General features: G+C 48.1%; 5 protein-coding genes and 1 non-coding gene across 6 annotated transcripts; 2 read left to right on the top strand and 4 right to left on the bottom strand.

The window, feature by feature from the left end:
- Window positions 1-255: 255 nt before the first annotated feature.
- On the bottom strand, window positions 256-337 carry CONPUDRAFT_t39. Its single transcript has one exon. It is a non-coding gene; the product is annotated as a tRNA-Leu (tRNA).
- A 119-nt stretch (window positions 338-456) lies between these two features.
- On the top strand, window positions 457-2,950 carry CONPUDRAFT_136117 (uncharacterized protein). The gene is made up of 11 exons (XM_007768644.1): window positions 457-480; window positions 536-924; window positions 1,010-1,234; window positions 1,288-1,473; window positions 1,529-1,619; window positions 1,673-1,719; window positions 1,797-1,877; window positions 1,940-2,217; window positions 2,277-2,402; window positions 2,462-2,489; window positions 2,551-2,950. The coding sequence occupies exons 2-11, from the start codon at window positions 594-596 to the stop codon at window positions 2,919-2,921; spliced, it is 1,764 nt and encodes a 587-aa protein (XP_007766834.1). The 5' UTR covers window positions 457-480; window positions 536-593; the 3' UTR covers window positions 2,922-2,950.
- Window positions 2,951-3,566: 616 nt separating this feature from the next.
- CONPUDRAFT_52066 (TPR-like protein) lies at window positions 3,567-8,208 on the top strand (the record flags this gene model as incomplete). Its single annotated transcript, XM_007768129.1, is given in 13 exon segments — window positions 3,567-4,000; window positions 4,015-4,030; window positions 4,060-4,303; window positions 4,367-4,560; window positions 4,649-4,773; window positions 4,824-5,005; window positions 5,081-5,305; window positions 5,376-5,740; window positions 5,790-6,713; window positions 6,766-6,972; window positions 7,020-7,627; window positions 7,676-7,862; window positions 7,915-8,208. Coding segments are annotated over 13 exon segments (4,005 nt in total), but the record flags the coding sequence as incomplete, so codon positions are not given.
- Window positions 8,209-8,409: 201 nt separating this feature from the next.
- CONPUDRAFT_88943 (U6 snRNA-associated Sm-like protein LSm2) lies at window positions 8,410-8,853 on the bottom strand (the record flags this gene model as incomplete). The annotated part of the gene is made up of 4 exons (XM_007768643.1): window positions 8,410-8,526; window positions 8,582-8,642; window positions 8,702-8,799; window positions 8,851-8,853. The coding sequence occupies 4 exons, from the start codon at window positions 8,851-8,853 to the stop codon at window positions 8,410-8,412; spliced, it is 279 nt and encodes a 92-aa protein (XP_007766833.1).
- Window positions 8,854-9,233: 380 nt separating this feature from the next.
- On the bottom strand, window positions 9,234-11,093 carry CONPUDRAFT_163961 (P-loop containing nucleoside triphosphate hydrolase protein). Its single transcript, XM_007768642.1, has 11 exons — window positions 10,985-11,093; window positions 10,865-10,930; window positions 10,698-10,808; window positions 10,548-10,642; window positions 10,403-10,500; window positions 10,167-10,348; window positions 9,975-10,111; window positions 9,750-9,918; window positions 9,622-9,699; window positions 9,492-9,569; window positions 9,234-9,440 (listed from the first exon to the last, which is right to left on the bottom strand). The coding sequence occupies exons 1-11, from the start codon at window positions 11,003-11,005 to the stop codon at window positions 9,393-9,395; spliced, it is 1,083 nt and encodes a 360-aa protein (XP_007766832.1). The 5' UTR covers window positions 11,006-11,093; the 3' UTR covers window positions 9,234-9,392.
- Window positions 11,094-11,497: 404 nt separating this feature from the next.
- CONPUDRAFT_52372 (FAD/NAD(P)-binding domain-containing protein) lies at window positions 11,498-14,104 on the bottom strand (the record flags this gene model as incomplete). The annotated part of the gene is made up of 14 exons (XM_007768145.1): window positions 11,498-11,599; window positions 11,666-11,697; window positions 11,757-11,847; window positions 11,969-12,212; window positions 12,269-12,357; window positions 12,411-12,471; window positions 12,528-12,665; window positions 12,722-12,770; window positions 12,819-12,968; window positions 13,009-13,178; window positions 13,227-13,381; window positions 13,473-13,652; window positions 13,699-13,802; window positions 13,852-14,104. Coding segments are annotated over 14 exons (1,818 nt in total), but the record flags the coding sequence as incomplete, so codon positions are not given.
- Between the last annotated feature and the right edge of the window lie 855 nt (window positions 14,105-14,959).

Here is a 14,959-nt window from a genome sequence, read left to right as displayed (position 1 = left end):
ACGGATTAATCCGAAAACTATGCAGACGCCTCGGCATCTCTTATCGTCGTATGCCGGAGCGACCATCTCATAAGCTGCAGTTATCCTACCGCAATTAGTGCTAGGAGGAATTCTGCTTGATGATATAGTCCAGAAAAACTGCTAAATTTATCGTGGAAGGCGTAATATGAACTACATAATGTATCTCAGGTATGAGTGTCCCGTGCCTCCGGAAGCCGCAAAACAGTGAAGTAAAAGCGGCACACAAAAACAAAATGATTAGAGTGAGATTCGAACTCACGCCCCCGAAGAGACCAGATCCTTAGTCTGGCGCCTTAGACCGCTCGGCCATCTAACCGACGAATTAAGCGCCCATAAATTGGATATATATACAGCAAGCTCTACCTTCACATTAACATCCTCCGGTGACGCAAAATGGCGTGCCATCCACATATGCTTGCTCCGTCCGATACCCGAGTTGTTACCCCAGAGGCGAGAAGGGTGGGCGAGCAAGCGCTTATAATCTACTCTAAAATCTTTGACGCGTTCTCTACAGCTCTCTTACTGTCTTCCACGGTCATAGACTTCTTGGGAGGTCCGCGGTTCACAGCACCATGGCTTCCTCTGGACGAAGTACACCAGTACTTTATGGATCTACTGATGTGCATTCCTCATTGCCGAAGAGTCCGGACCATACTGAAGACATTGAAGATGATACCCAACTGAGAGAAGAATCTCATAAACTACACCGTGGGCTATCTGCTAGACAGGTGCAGATGATAGCGATAGCAGGCACTATTGGAACTGGTCTCTTCCTCGGCACCGGTCGCTCTCTTGCACAAGGCGGGCCAGCCGCCATGCTGATCTGCTATGCTGTTGTCGCCTGCGTGGTATACATTACACTTTTATTGCTGGGAGAAATGGCTACGCAATACCCTGTTGCTGGTAAGTCACTTCGCCCGAATTCGATGCATAGGCAATTGTGATCGCTGAAGCACAAATGGCTGTTTTATTTGTTGAACTACGTTAGGATCATTCAATGCATACGCGACACGCTTCTTCTCTCCTTCATACGGATTTGCGCTCTCTTGGAATTATTGGTTCAATGATGCCGTGTCTCTTGCTTCAGACCTCACCGCTGCCCAGCTTGTCTTACAATTCTGGACAACATGGAATCCCTGGGTTGTTTCTCTCCTATTCTGGGTTTTTCTCGTGTCAGTCAACGCGATCCATGTTCGGGCCTATGGCGAACTCGGTGTGTTTGACAAAAGCAACGTATCCATTATCCTCTAAGCCTTACCTCTTCAGAGTATTGGTTGTCCTTCCTTAAGGTCGCCACCATAATTGTCTTCATCATCGTCGGTATTCTCGTGAATGTTGGCGTCAACACTTCTCATCAGTACATTGGCTCTCAATACTGGCGCATCCCTGGGGCTCCCTTCGTTGGCGGTTTTGGAGGATTCGCCAATGTTTTCGTCACCGCTAGCTTTGCTTGTATGTAGTCCTACAGGTTCATCATGAGTTTGGGTGTGCTCAACGAAGGCTGTAGATGGCGGCACAGAGAGTCTAGGTATTACAGCTGGAGAAACCAAGAATCCGTCACGAAATATGCCCCGCGTGGTCAAATTTGTTTTTTGGCGGTGAGTTATACAGTCAGTCCATATACCTTTACTGGTTTTCATTGTTTTCTTAGTATCCTGCTTTTCTATATCATTTCTATCTTGCTCATTGGGCTCAATGGTCAGTGACATTTCCAAGACAATGGGCATTCTCATGTGAAGTATGCAATCCATACTAACGCCTTTGTAAACTTTTAGTACCCTTTGATTATCCCGGGCTGTCTAATAAATCCACGACAACTTCGCCTTTTACAATAGTTTTCTCCCAAGCTGGATCGAGTGCGTGTACCATTTATTGACTTCGTGTTGTCCAATTGTTCAACACGTGTACTTCCTGATAGCGGTTGCCGCCTCCTTTATGAACACCGTCATCCTTACCTCTGTCCTTTCCGGTGGCAACCACGCCCTTTTCGCCGGGACTCGTGTCCTCCATTCGCTCGCATCCGTTCGGCCTCAGGGACAGGCACCGCGGCTCTTCTCGCGCACCACGAAGAGTGGTATTCCGGTTTATGCACTCCTTGCTACAAGTAGTATCGGTGTCCTCTGCTTTGGAAGTAGCTTTATAGGTGGAGGTGAGCTGTGGGGATGGTTGCAGAACCTTGTTGGCGTTTCAAATCAAGTGAGATAAAGTGGCCAAAGTTGTTCATGCATTTATCAACGCCTCACCATTCATTGTAGATCGCCTGGCTGTCAATTGGTATAGCAAGCTTACGTTGGCGCAAGGCTTGGGTACAACAGGAGCGCCCCCTTGACGAAATCAAGTTCAGAGCGACTTGGACATGGCCCTGGGGTCCCTATTTTGTGGTGAGTCAGATCTAAGCTGTAGCATTGTGCTTTCTTCTCACACATTGGTTTTCTTGCAGATCGTTACGGTCATTGCTCTCATCTTAAGCAAGTGTTCACAGAACTTAAACAACGACGAACCATTGACCACTACCCTGTCTTTGTACAGTCCAAGGATGGTCATCTATCCACCCCTTCAACGCCGTCACATTCGTGTCATTTTACATTGAGATTCCCATCATGATTGTCATGTACTCGGGATGGATACTTATTGCTCGACCTGGCTCGCAGTCAACCCAGACTCCAGGTCATACCCTAAATTCTTCTTCATCCGGAGCCGACCATCCGACAGCGCCTTCAAATATCCCCATACCCTCAAAGCAATGGTTCTCCACCGACTTGGTAAACATAAACACCGTAAATTTGTACGCTGATGAGTATCGTGAGGAACCTGACGATGAGGAGGAGAATGCCTTGATGCAGAAGCGAACGGAAGGTAAAATGGGCTGGGCTTGGAAAATGTTCTACCTGGTTGCATAATAGCTACAACTATCTATAATCTAAAGCCTATAACATCGTGGATTATAATGTCACAGATCTGCAGAGCTATTTTTGCATAGTTTTGTATGAGTGAGGTCGATGGTCCAATGTATGTGGCTGCGCATGTGTGCTCATTCTCCCCTGCTTGCTCGAGGTGAACTTCGATATACTTACTTTGGACACCACTTGAAGATCAAGTGCATTTGTGGAGCTTTACTTTGACCCCTCTTGTTCGCCAAGAATCCATGGCCTCATTTGCAAAGTCGAAGCTCAAGGCTGCCAGAGATGCGATCGCGAAGAAGGATTTCGGTCTAGCGCACGATGCAGCGACCCAAGTGCTCGATTATGAACCGGAAAATTACAATGCGTGTGTGCTCTGCACCCTGTAGATGAAGGGTTCATCATGTTTCACGCCCTTCGTATTGCAGGCATGTATTCCTTGGGTTAGCGTGCTTGGAGCTTGGAGAACATAAGAAGAGTGAACAGGTCCGTCGTTGAACCATGAATGCAACAATGAGGACCAATCACCCGTGTCATAGATGTACAGGAAAGCGATCGCTCTCAAGGATGACCAGCTTCTTGCATGGCAGGTATCGTTGCTATCTCCTATACGTCTTCCGAGACTTCAACTCAGGGTGACTCTAGGGCCTGTCCAAGCTGTATGAGCGTACGGAACAATGGAGTAGCTACGTGCAAACGCTCCAGCAGTTGATGCACATGTTCAGCAAAGGGCTGAACGCAGACACCATCAAGTGCGGAGAAACCTACTCAAAAGTAATCATTGCCCTGAAAGAACATGGGTCTCGTCCTGAAGTAATTGGAGCATTGTCACTCCTCCTTCCTTCATCCCCGTTTTACTCTACACTATCAGCGATACCTCCCCCTGACCCCAGCAATCCAGCAGCGTCACCTTCGTACGCGTTTCCATGGCCAGACTCACTTGAATTGTATGATTCGTTGATTGAACTCCTTGAGAAGGAGGAGGAATCGACGTTCAAGTCAGAATTCGATAAACGTCGTACCCGACTTGGCGCGTCGCCCCCAGAGGAGCTCAAGAAAGAAATCGGACAAGAGATTTGGTCTTCTTCACAAGCGAGTCTTCCACTTATGTTGAGATTAGGCTACTGAGAATTTGCAGTTACCGTCATTGTACAATGAAGTTTTAAATCACCCTCAAACGTCGGATGGCCATCGACGAGAGACAGAGTCGAAGTTGATACGGTTCCTTGAGCGATTGGTCATAGCTCTTCCATCATCCACTGAGGAGAAGGCCCGTTTGCGCTCGGAGCTCGATGGGCTTGTCCAGGGGGTAGTCAGCATCGGCATACCTGATGAATACGCTTGGGAATTATATATGGAAGGAAATGATTATCTGCAGATAGGTCGGTCGTTTTATTTTCAGCGACTTGAATTCGTCATACCACTGACTATCGCACCCCCTCTAGAGGATATAGGATTACCTCAGCTGCGTCAATTCATCTCCCTCTTCCATAGCTCTAGCTTGGCGCGAGTGATACGAGCATATCTGGTATACGTTGGTCTATCCCCCGACGAAGAAAACTCGGAAGGGTATGAAGAAGAGGACGACCCTTATGACGTGGTCCTTGTACGTCTTGCCTCCTCTCTTTATTCATCAGATGTGAAACGTCTGATTTTAGGAAGTGCTTCCTATTCTTCCAAAATCTCTCCTTGTCGCTCGCACCGCGATCTACATTCACTTGACCGAGGCCCGCCGGTCTTCTCTTGATTATGTCACTGCTTCTGCAGAATACACAAACACTGTCAAAATTGCTGAAACAGCCCTTGCCTTGCTCTCAAAGCGAGAAAAAGAAGCGGGTGTGGCCATGTCACAGTCAGTCCTCTAACCTCCCGAGGTTTCCAGCTGCTGAGTCCAGTTTCAAGATGTCGTCAATCGTTGGAAGAGTGTCTATCTTGGGCACTCGTGCACCTTCATCCTCCTCGTCACCATCCCCGAGCAATACATCTTGTTGAGGCTGCACTGGCTCAGAATGCTCAAAGGAGCCGCAGCTTAATTACTAAGGGCTACATCATGCAGAACGCTTCTCGTTGGCAAGAAGCAGCAGGTTTCTTTGAAAGTTCTATCGAGTCATTGAAAACCGAACAGAAAGGCGTCGACAACGCAGGTGGGATTCCAGAAGATCTGGCAAGCCGCAAAGCCAGAGTCATCCAGGACAACACGCTGTTAGCAGAAGAAGAATACTCTTGGTGTGTCAGCCGTCTTGAAGGTAGAATTGTCGAAGGCCTCGCTGGTTTGCAAAGTGTCAAGGCGACACTTGAGGGGTTGCATGAAAAAGATTCGTCTCATGCCGAAGACATAGCACGCTGCGTATGGAGGATTGGCGAATGCAATTGGGCCAACGGCGGTATGTTCGCAGCTGTTTTTTGATACTTTATATAAGATAGTTCTTACCATGATCGACATCCCTTGTGTAGATGCTGAAGCTGCCTACGCTTCGTTCATCGCCTGCCTCAAATCTGCAACGAACTATGCACCTGCATATACTTCCCTCGGAATATATTACTCTACACCAAAATCAGATGGGGCTATGGATGCCACGCGTGCTAATAAGTGCTTCCAAAAAGCTTTCGAACTCGACCCACGAGAGGTGGATGCCGCGCGACGTCTTGCAGAAGGATTTGCAAATGAACAAGAATGGGACCTAGTTGAAGTGATAGCGCGACGCACAATTGAAGGCGAAGGAGGGACAACGGACGCAGGAGGGACAACTGCAGGAGCCATAGGCCGGTATGTGCCAATGAATACCTGGGCATGGAAGGCGTTAGGGATTGTAGAGCTCGTGAGCAGAATTTTGTTCGCCTAGTATGATCTTGACTTGGTCCTTTCAGACTCGCAGAAGATACTCGCAGGCTGTCCAGGCTTTGCAGGTAGCCCTTCGTGTAGATGCGAATGACCAGCTTTCCTGGGTGCGCCTGGGTGAAGCCTACAGTCGAGCCGGCAAACATGTTGCTGCTCTCAAAGCCCTGTCTCGTGCTCAAGAACTTGACCCTGCCGACTGGGTCTGTACGTTTTTTATTGGCGAGGTTCAGAGAGAAATGGGACTTTTCCCTGAAGCATTGGCATCGCTTCAGAAGATTCTGGATACGCGTCCCGCTGAGTTAGGTGCTTTGATAGCGTTGGCTCAAACACAGCTGGACCAATCGAGGCAGGAGCTTGTGAGGGGTTTTTCCCACAGAGCCGAGGATACTCTCGTCGCTTGCATACGGACCAGTTTATCTGCCGTACAGGCAGGGGCTAGCGCTGGCCACCGGGCGGTTTCATGGAAAATCGTTGCCGACGCGCTCTTCCTATTGGCGCAGTCGTCGCCGGTGTCGTTCATCGAGGTGACTCAAGTCAGAGATATACTGAGCAAGGTTACAACCATAGTGGGCCCAAATACACATACAAGCCCTCGGCTCTCCGCCATTTTCTCATTATCAACCCTCCCAGATGGCGCAGAACTAGCCGGCAGGCATGCTCTAGAAGTCGCTATTGCATCCTATGATTATAGGGTCATGCTGGGCTCAGCAGATGAAGCAGCGATAGGCAGCTCCTTATACGATCTGGCAATCGCTCTGTATACATGGACATACTCACTCCCTACGGATAATCGGGACAATGTATCAGGGATGGCTGCTTCCATCCTTGTGCAGGCACTGCGGAGGAACCCCATCGATGCTACTTACTGGATTGCCTTTGGTAACATCAACTTCGTCACAAAGCCCAAGAGCTCGCAACATGCCTATGTCAAAGCAATTGAGGTTGAGGGAAAGGTACGTTACTTTGTTCTCTGAAACCGTCATATTAAAGTCAATGAATGGCCAGAATGTCGTGGCATGGACAAATCTCGGCCTTTTATACCTCTACCACCACGACTTCGAGCTTGCAACCGAGGCATTGTACCGAGCTCAGGTTTTAGACCCTGACCATGCCTTAGCATGGGTTGGACAAGCCTTGTTAGCTACAGCAAAGGGGCACGAGGAAGATGCCCAGAACCTCTTGGAATACGCCACGAGCCTCACGGCTAACGAGGTGAGGAATTTTCGATATTGTCTCTGTCTGATATTAACATACCAAAGCCATCTGCAGATTTGGAGTTCGCATACCGCACCTTCCACTTATTTCCCTTACAGCCATTATCTCCCTCGCAGGATACAATATTCCCAGTCTATTTTGTCCTGGATCGTTATATCAAGCGGAGGCCCTCGGACCCATCGGCATTGCATCTACTCGGCCTCATATGCGAACGCATGGGCGATTTAGAACGAGCAGCTACAGTACTCAAGGAGTCCATCTCCCTTCTGGAAGCAGCATATGAGGAATCTGAGGACACATCAATCGAACGACAATTCACTATTGCGCATACGAATTATGCACGAGTCCGCTTGGCCCTGCAAGATGTTCAAGGAGCTCTTGAGTCTTCCCAAAACGCCTTGGGTTTGGTCCCAGAAGTTGACGAGAAAAATACTCGAGTGCTGCGAATTTCTGCGCGGATTGGATGTGGGCTGGCGTATTTTAGGTTGGGCCAACTTCAAGAAGCATTAGATGCTTTCCAGAGCGCCCTTCAAGATATAGGAGAAGATGTTGAATTGAAAGGACATGTGACTGTACTGCTCGCGCGTACGATGTGGGCAATTGAACCCAGCGCAGACTTTAGAGAGGGCGCAAAATCGTTGCTGCTCGAGTGGTAGGTGCTCGCCGTATTTCCGGGGGCGTATCTGACTAATTCTATTAGCATTGCAAACGACCCTGAAAACTTACTAGCAATTAGCACCCTTGCGGGCATGGGCATCTTAACCGATGACGACGGTCTGGTTGATGCAGCCCTTTCGGAAATGCTGTCACTTCCTATCGAGAAGAGACACGAACTAGACCCGGAGCGCAACGTCACCTATTTGCTCATTCAGCATGAAGTAGCACAGGTATGGAACATCACACTACGGTGACCGACATATCCGCTGAACTGATGGCAAGGGCAACGGGGAGAGAGCTTTGCAAGTCGCCCAAAAGGCACTGCATGACGAACCATCGAACGTGAGGGTCAGAGGCGAACTGGCCTTGCTTTTTATGCAGCACGATGCTCGACAATCGGCACTTTCACTGATACCTTCGGGAAGCTCTCTGGAGGAAGATCAGAAGATTCTGTGGCTTGCCGCAGTGGCTGAAGAGGGGGAAACAACTCTAAGAATAGCTCAAAAAGCAGTCATGCTTGGGCCTGGAGGGGTTGAAAATTGGCGTTCTCTGGCGTACGTGCGTGCATGTGTATAAGAGGTCGTATGAGTTGCTTGTACATGACTGGCTTGGAAAGATTGTAATATTCTGTGATGTAGCATGGGTTACAGCGGACAGAGCATTCAGTGGGGGTTGACCCGAAAAAAAACATAGCCATCATTATTGGACTCTTCACCGTTTGGCTTGATTGACGGCCTCTGCAACGGGTGATACATGAAGTCTGTTACATCATTGCGATTAATGCATCTTACCTCTTCGTGTCGCGTCTTCCAATAACTGCGTATCCACATGTTCAGCTGGTAGCTGGACATATCTTACAACTGATCCGCGGATAAAGCAGTTCTTGACAGCCATCTGGTATGAGTCCATAAGTCAATACAACCTACCCTGAATACGCCAAAGCTCCCACCATGTGAGGATGCCTTGCTTCATCGAGAACTGTGATGGAGTCTAGCCTAATGTTCAAAAACCTGTATTACTTGCTAGTCCCTTGAATACGCTCCAACTAGACCAACAATTGGAGACTGACTGGTCAACCGACTTCAAGACGCCTGTTATCGAAAGGTCATTTTTGAGTTCCACGGTGACCTGTTGATCCGTGAGGGTCTTGAAGACTGAAAAAATAAGCTGCCATAGAGTCAATGACTTCTCTTTAGGATATGGATCGTTGTAACTCACCATGGTAGTTCCAGAAGGAAAGAAAGCTGACGCCGCGTCTAGAATTAGGCAATGCGTCAACGCGTCAGTTGCCGATAGCGCATGAGCGAATTATTTGCACCCACACTGCAAACAATTCTTAATAATAGTGGCAACATTACTTGAAATTTATTTTAAAGATTAAGGTGAATGGGTTTCAATATATACTTAGTTCCTCATTACTTAATAGTTTTATGGAAGACAGGGCTGTTCAGCTGTCAGTAACAGGTACATTTCTTTCCTGTCTTTGATAACAATTTAAATAGTAAGGAACTAATTATTGAAATGTGTTCACCTTAATCTTTAAAATAAATTTCACGTATTAATGCCACTATTATTGAGAAATGTTTGCAGTGCCAGAGCTTGTTAACTGTTAACTGATTTCAATCTTAGATTCATCCGCCGATTACTTGATAGTGAGTTATAATATACATGAACGTTGGGCCTAGCAACTACTATCTCAGGGTTTCAACAAGATGTAACGAAACACGTAAATGGCGCGTAATTAATGCCCTTTTGTCTGTCTACAAATCTTCATTGAAGTCCGCGAGATCAAAACCACTGTAGAAATGCTATAGAGAACTAATGAGAAAATGGCTGAAAGTGTGCATGTCTGTATTTACCTTGTACAGACTCATTACCTTGACTACCCAAGCCTCTAGGTGGAAGATCTTCTTATTGCCTATTCGCATTCGTTGCTCCTGCAGGATGGATCGTTAGGTGTGGGCAAGCTGCGACTTGACACTCACTCACATAAAAAGCTGTCCAGTGCATTATGTCTCGCCTCAACCCGTTGTCCTCCACAGAGTCGACAATGGCATCTGCAACTGTCTGACTGGGTTTGTGAGCACAAGAGTTACCCACAGTTATATAACAATGACCTTCAAAATGATTGTTGGCGGGATACAATGACTCAAAAGCTCATACAATTTGCTTCGTACTTCCATGACCTGTGAAGGTGACTGGTCCTTGAGAATCAGCTGGGCGACCTTGCGACAATATGTTTCCCAGTCAGGTTTCGCAATCGATAGGGGACCCGATAGATCAGGTCTTCGTGGTTTCGAGTGAGGATGCAAGGAAGAGAAATTGACGTGCGAAGGACTCACGACTGCATCTTGAGAGCTTCAAACACCAGTAGTGCCTTTCGCATGTTGCCTCCAGATTCTTCAGCAATCTGCGACGAAGCTTCAGGTGGCATGTCAAATTTGAGCTTCTTGGCGACGTGCTCCAGAACGACTTGCATCTGTTTGTTCACGAGTGATGACTAGGTGCGACATCATTACAATGAGATATCCTACCTCCTCCGTTGTTGGCGCAGCAACACGCATGAGTAAACAACGGCTTTTTATAGGGGCAATAAGTCTGCTGGTACTGTTCGCGCATAATATGATCCGCATGTTTGACATGTACTTTTCCATAGTTCGTCTGAGAGCAGCCTGTGCATCCCGAGAAAGGGAGTCTGCTTCGTTGATGACAACAGCTAAATGACTAGGAGGTCAATGAGTGGTGAAAGTGCTGGCAGAAGGTTACTGACCTTTGAATCTTTGCCTCGCATTCAGATCGACTTGTTGCGTTTGTGCTATTTCCTTCAAGAGTTCCTGAATAACCAGTCGATCGTAGTTGCCGGCCTCGCTGGTGATAGTCAGCAAAAATTCGTGAATATCATATCACGGGCTTACCTAGGAGTGATTTCAATGTGGAAGTTGCTTTGAACGATATTGATTTCTAACTTCCGTTTGGATGGCGAGAGAAATACACGTTGGTCTATCTTGAGCTGAAATGCACAGGTATTCAATGGAGAGATCAGTTCCAAAGGCAAGGAAAGGCACCTTCTCTACGCCAGGACCAAACAGCTGCCTGAGAGTACAAGTTACTCTGGTCTTCTTGCCAGCCCCAGAGGGACCGTAAAACAGCATATGGGGAAAGTCTCCAGATGCAGCCTACAATATTCACGTCACAATGGGAATCGAGAAAATCATCTTGCAGACGTCCTGACCAGAGATTTGAGACGTGCTGACAAACTATGGTGGTAATGCAGATCATCTAAAGTCTTGGGCCGGAACTGCCAGTGTAAACAATGAAAACCAGGTAGCCGTCATCTCGTAAACTAACACACCTTATCTACCCACAAAGACATTCTCTTGATGCTGTGGCAGGCGATGAAAGTACGAGTGAGGTGATACACTTAGGACGTGACAAGGCACGAAGAACGTGGAGGCCCTCTGGTGATTCGCGCGCGCCAGGTCACGAAGTACGCTAGTGGCAACGGGACGCACGCGTTTCGTGATGATTCGTCGCGTTACGTCACGCGTTCTAGACGTCACGACAATTGACAGTTTTATCTAGTGACAAAGTACAAATCACCAGCTTGCTTCACGCCCAATCCACGCCCAACTTTCCACCGCATTGGGTCTTGCTATCAAGCCACATGATGTACACGCAGTGAATGAAATATATGATAAAATGGACCTCCGGCAAGGCTAGATCACATGCCGCTGACTTTACTAGTGGGGACCCCGCCACCACGCCGTACCTGCTGTACCTGCCGGACTGCGTCGCGGCTCGCGCATCACCAGACTTCCAGAATCAACGCTTTTCTGGCAAGTCCTTTCTTATAAGTGTTCCTCTCTTATAGCTTGGCGTTGTTGAATTTGTCCATGTCGAGACCAATTTCTTCTGCGATCAAAACAGCGGCCTTCTCCCCAATCAACAAGGCACTCGAGTAGGTATTCTGCAATTTTTTCATCAGTAAGAAAACCTCACTTATAGGTCAAGCATTGGTCAGGTGTGGACGTACGGCGGCCACGTTTGAGGGAGCAATGGATAGGTCTGCGCAGGCCGTAATTGCGATTAGGTTGTCAAACCTTCCCACTGGCATGCGGACGTACCTGCGACTTTAAGATTACTGATTTCATAAACGTTTAGGCGGGAGTCAACCACACCGCCTAGATCCCTGGGTTTCATCGCGCATGTCCCCAGCTATACGTTGAGTGAATCAGTTGCTTTTCTTATAATGCGTGCAGAGCGCCCACCGCATGCCTTGCACTGGTCACTGAAAGGGAATGCCAAATATCAACTCAGTCACAACAGTACGAACAACAACCACGACGATTTGTTTACCATGACCGCGGTGAAAAGCTTCAATTGCTTTGTTGTCTTCCTCACTATACACGATATCTGGAGCGTCGATGACCACTGGACCGCCAGTCTCCTTGCAGGCGGCTTGGCTGTTAGGCGGAAACACGGGCTGGCGTTGCTGAACTTCTCCACGGTACGCTGGCATACGACGGATCCACTCCCTCATCCGTTTGTAGGCGAGGCGCATCACTGCGACATCCAATGAGCTTCGTCGTATAGTACATCAGCAAATTATTTGCGCAGATACTATTGAACGACGAACTTGTCCAAGAATCCATCTATGAACCCGGGTGCTTGTGAAGGTTCTGTGCCCGAAGCGATGTGGACGCTCCCAGTAGCAAGAGGATAGCACTATGTGAATGTTGCGTGTTCCCACCAATGCGGCCACTGGTGTGGAGGCTTACTGAAAAGTAGCATGTACCGATGTACCTTCGTTTCGGAACACCATCGTAACCTCCCACAATCCTAAACCATCACATTCAGCGCGCTATCACCCAGGATTCCAGGCAATGAATCTTCACCCAGAACATGGCATTAAAAGGGCCATACACTTGTCTGGGTTTTGAGAAAATAGCTCTCGGTACCGCCGTTTGTAATCTGGGCCCAACTCTTCAAGATCCTGAGCGGTAGGTCGCATCTTCAATGCAACGTCCTGAGCGCTGTTGAAATACACTCATTAGCAACTATATTCAACTGATACCTATGGAAATTGCACTTGTGGGCGCATATGCCTGTTCCTTTTTTTCGCCATTGGTCAAGAAGTTCTAATGCTCCCTGAATGAATGTTTGATAGTCGCGAACTTAGAACGCACCATCTATTTCGACTGCACTACCTTGATAGAGCGGGTCTATAGTCTGGGAATTCTCGGCAGCATAATACGCGGGAAAGGCAATGGGATGATCTACGATGTCTGATGAGTAGCATGTATCATATGTGACAATCCTCACAAATGAACCCATGCCTTGCAGGTTCTCCCCGACACCAGGCAGATCTACGAACACCATTGCTCTCAAGTATGGCCGTTTGCCCTATTCCGGATCTCTCCAGGATAGCGGGCGATCCAAATGATCCTGCCGATACAACAACCAGTCGTTTTGCACGTGAGATGGAAAGCGTTCCAATGGGTTGTGCTTCGGCTTCTCCACACTCTACGCCTACTGCGCGCCCATTCCTACTGAAACATCACTAGTCATAAGGGTGCATGTAGCACGAAACGTACTCTATGATCACCCTTACCACCATCTTGCCTGTCATGACGCAAAGGTTCTTGTTGGTTTCTTGGCGATAGATGAAGGCATGCGCGGAATCTGAGCGCTTCCCTGTCTTGTCATCAATCCATCTAGGCCGTGGCAGAATCAGGAAATGTAGCCATATCTGATTGTGCAGTACGGCACGCACTTCGCCCAGCGCTTCAAGGGAAGGGGTCAAGCCAGTCGCTTCATCGTACACACATTGAGTGACGCACACTGTAAGCATTAGTGGTGTGCAAATCATTTGCATCGGGGACGACAGGGCGATCCGCATCGTAACTTTGGGCCACATCGATTGCTTGACGGCCTATGTCAGCATAAATACCACCAAAGGAAACTTTGAGCGGTCCAGAGGAGCCATGCGTGTTTCCATATCCGATTTGATAAGTTTCTGTCTGATTTTATTCTAGGTATGTGCAGCAGCTAAGAGAGCGGGCTGACCTTGCAAAGCAAAGGAATCAGATCGTTAGCGCCCCATCCTGGGTTTTTGTACTTCGTTTTCCAGTCATCGTAGTCTGAGGCACAGGCTCTTGTGTACATCATGACTGCAAAGGTATCCGATGGGATTGCCAGATAGAAAAGGAAACCTCTTACAGTTGACACTAGACCCACCACCAACGCATTTACCACTTTGAGAGACAAGAGCGCGACCGCCAAGATGGGGGCTTTTCTCAGAGGTATGGTTCCAGATAGTTTGGCTTTCAGGGCCAATGTTCCTATTGAACCAGGCTGGGATGGTATGGTCTTCGAGATCTTTTGTATGCGGACCCGCTTCCAATATCAATATTCTGAGTAGGGGATCAGCGGCCGCCAAGCGCCCAGCTGTGACACATGAAGTCGCGCCACCTGGTTTGTCGTGACGAACACCTCGAATGAGTGAGAGTGAAGGCTCAAGGTGCACACTTACATACCTCCCGCAAAGATGATGTCAAACTCCATGTCAAGGAAGACTAGCAGAGTTATAAACAAGATATAGTGGGAAACGCCTGGTTGGACTCGTTATCGTCAAGGGATTCAAATAAAGGTTGGTTTGCCACGGTGAAGCCTTGCGATTGGGCCAGTACTCGATATGGTGACGCACCTGACCATCGCGGACCACTCATCAAGAAATGTAGACATTGATAAACTAGACGCTTCTGGTCCACGGTCTGATAATCAAACGGAAGCTATTTGAGCCACCATACGACGAGAAGGACCGGTGCCTGTCATCATGATCTGAAAGCATTCACGGGAAGCTATGAGAAGGGTCATCAATCTATTTTGCCCAAATGCGAGCTGCTAAAGGAGGCAGAGCACGTTTGGCTTAGCCCTGATCAATTCTTGCTTTTCCATGATGACGTCAGGGTCAGACTGCAAGGCTAGCTTGAGTCCGATTGGGATGGCGTTTGGTGAATTACCATAGACATGGCGAGTGCATGCCGTGCATGGCCTTGTTGTAGTTGTCGTAAAGGCTCGAGGGCAAGTGTGTCAGAGATGCCAATTATTGAGTAGCATGCACGAAGCCTATCAGAGTGGAAAGCTGATGTGGACACCTGGCGGTCCCGGCCATGATTAATCGATTGCCCATTTCATGACGTGGGCACTGGCACTGAGACGTGGTTGAGACTAAAGCAAACTCCATGTGAGGGCTGATTTTGAAGTTATTAAGGTGACACTCTTCTAGTGTGAGAATCGCCCAGCAGAAAGCTTCATGAAAGCCAAG

The sequence above is a fragment of the Coniophora puteana genome, assembly GCF_000271625.1.
Source record: "Coniophora puteana RWD-64-598 SS2 unplaced genomic scaffold CONPUscaffold_4, whole genome shotgun sequence".
NCBI lineage: Eukaryota > Fungi > Basidiomycota > Agaricomycetes > Boletales > Coniophoraceae > Coniophora > Coniophora puteana.
This window is presented reverse-complemented; position numbering and strand designations above follow the sequence as displayed.

Bases quoted from the DNA above. Each gene is read 5' to 3' on its own strand.
- CONPUDRAFT_136117 (XM_007768644.1), top strand. From the start codon at position 594: ATGGCTTCCTCTGGACGAAGTACACCAGTACTTTATGGATCTACTGAT. The intron at 1,720-1,796 runs GTCAGTGACATT...GTAAACTTTTAG, and splicing joins CTTGCTCATTGGGCTCAATG to TACCCTTTGATTATCCCGGG. The intron at 2,490-2,550 runs GCAAGTGTTCAC...GTCTTTGTACAG, and splicing joins GGTCATTGCTCTCATCTTAA to TCCAAGGATGGTCATCTATC.
- CONPUDRAFT_163961 (XM_007768642.1), bottom strand. From the start codon at position 11,005: ATGTCTTTGTGGGTAGATAAG. The intron at 10,643-10,697 runs GTGCCTTTCCTT...TGTGCATTTCAG, and splicing joins TTGGTCCTGGCGTAGAGAAG to CTCAAGATAGACCAACGTGT. The intron at 10,501-10,547 runs GTAAGCCCGTGA...GACTATCACCAG, and splicing joins CACATTGAAATCACTCCTAG to CGAGGCCGGCAACTACGATC.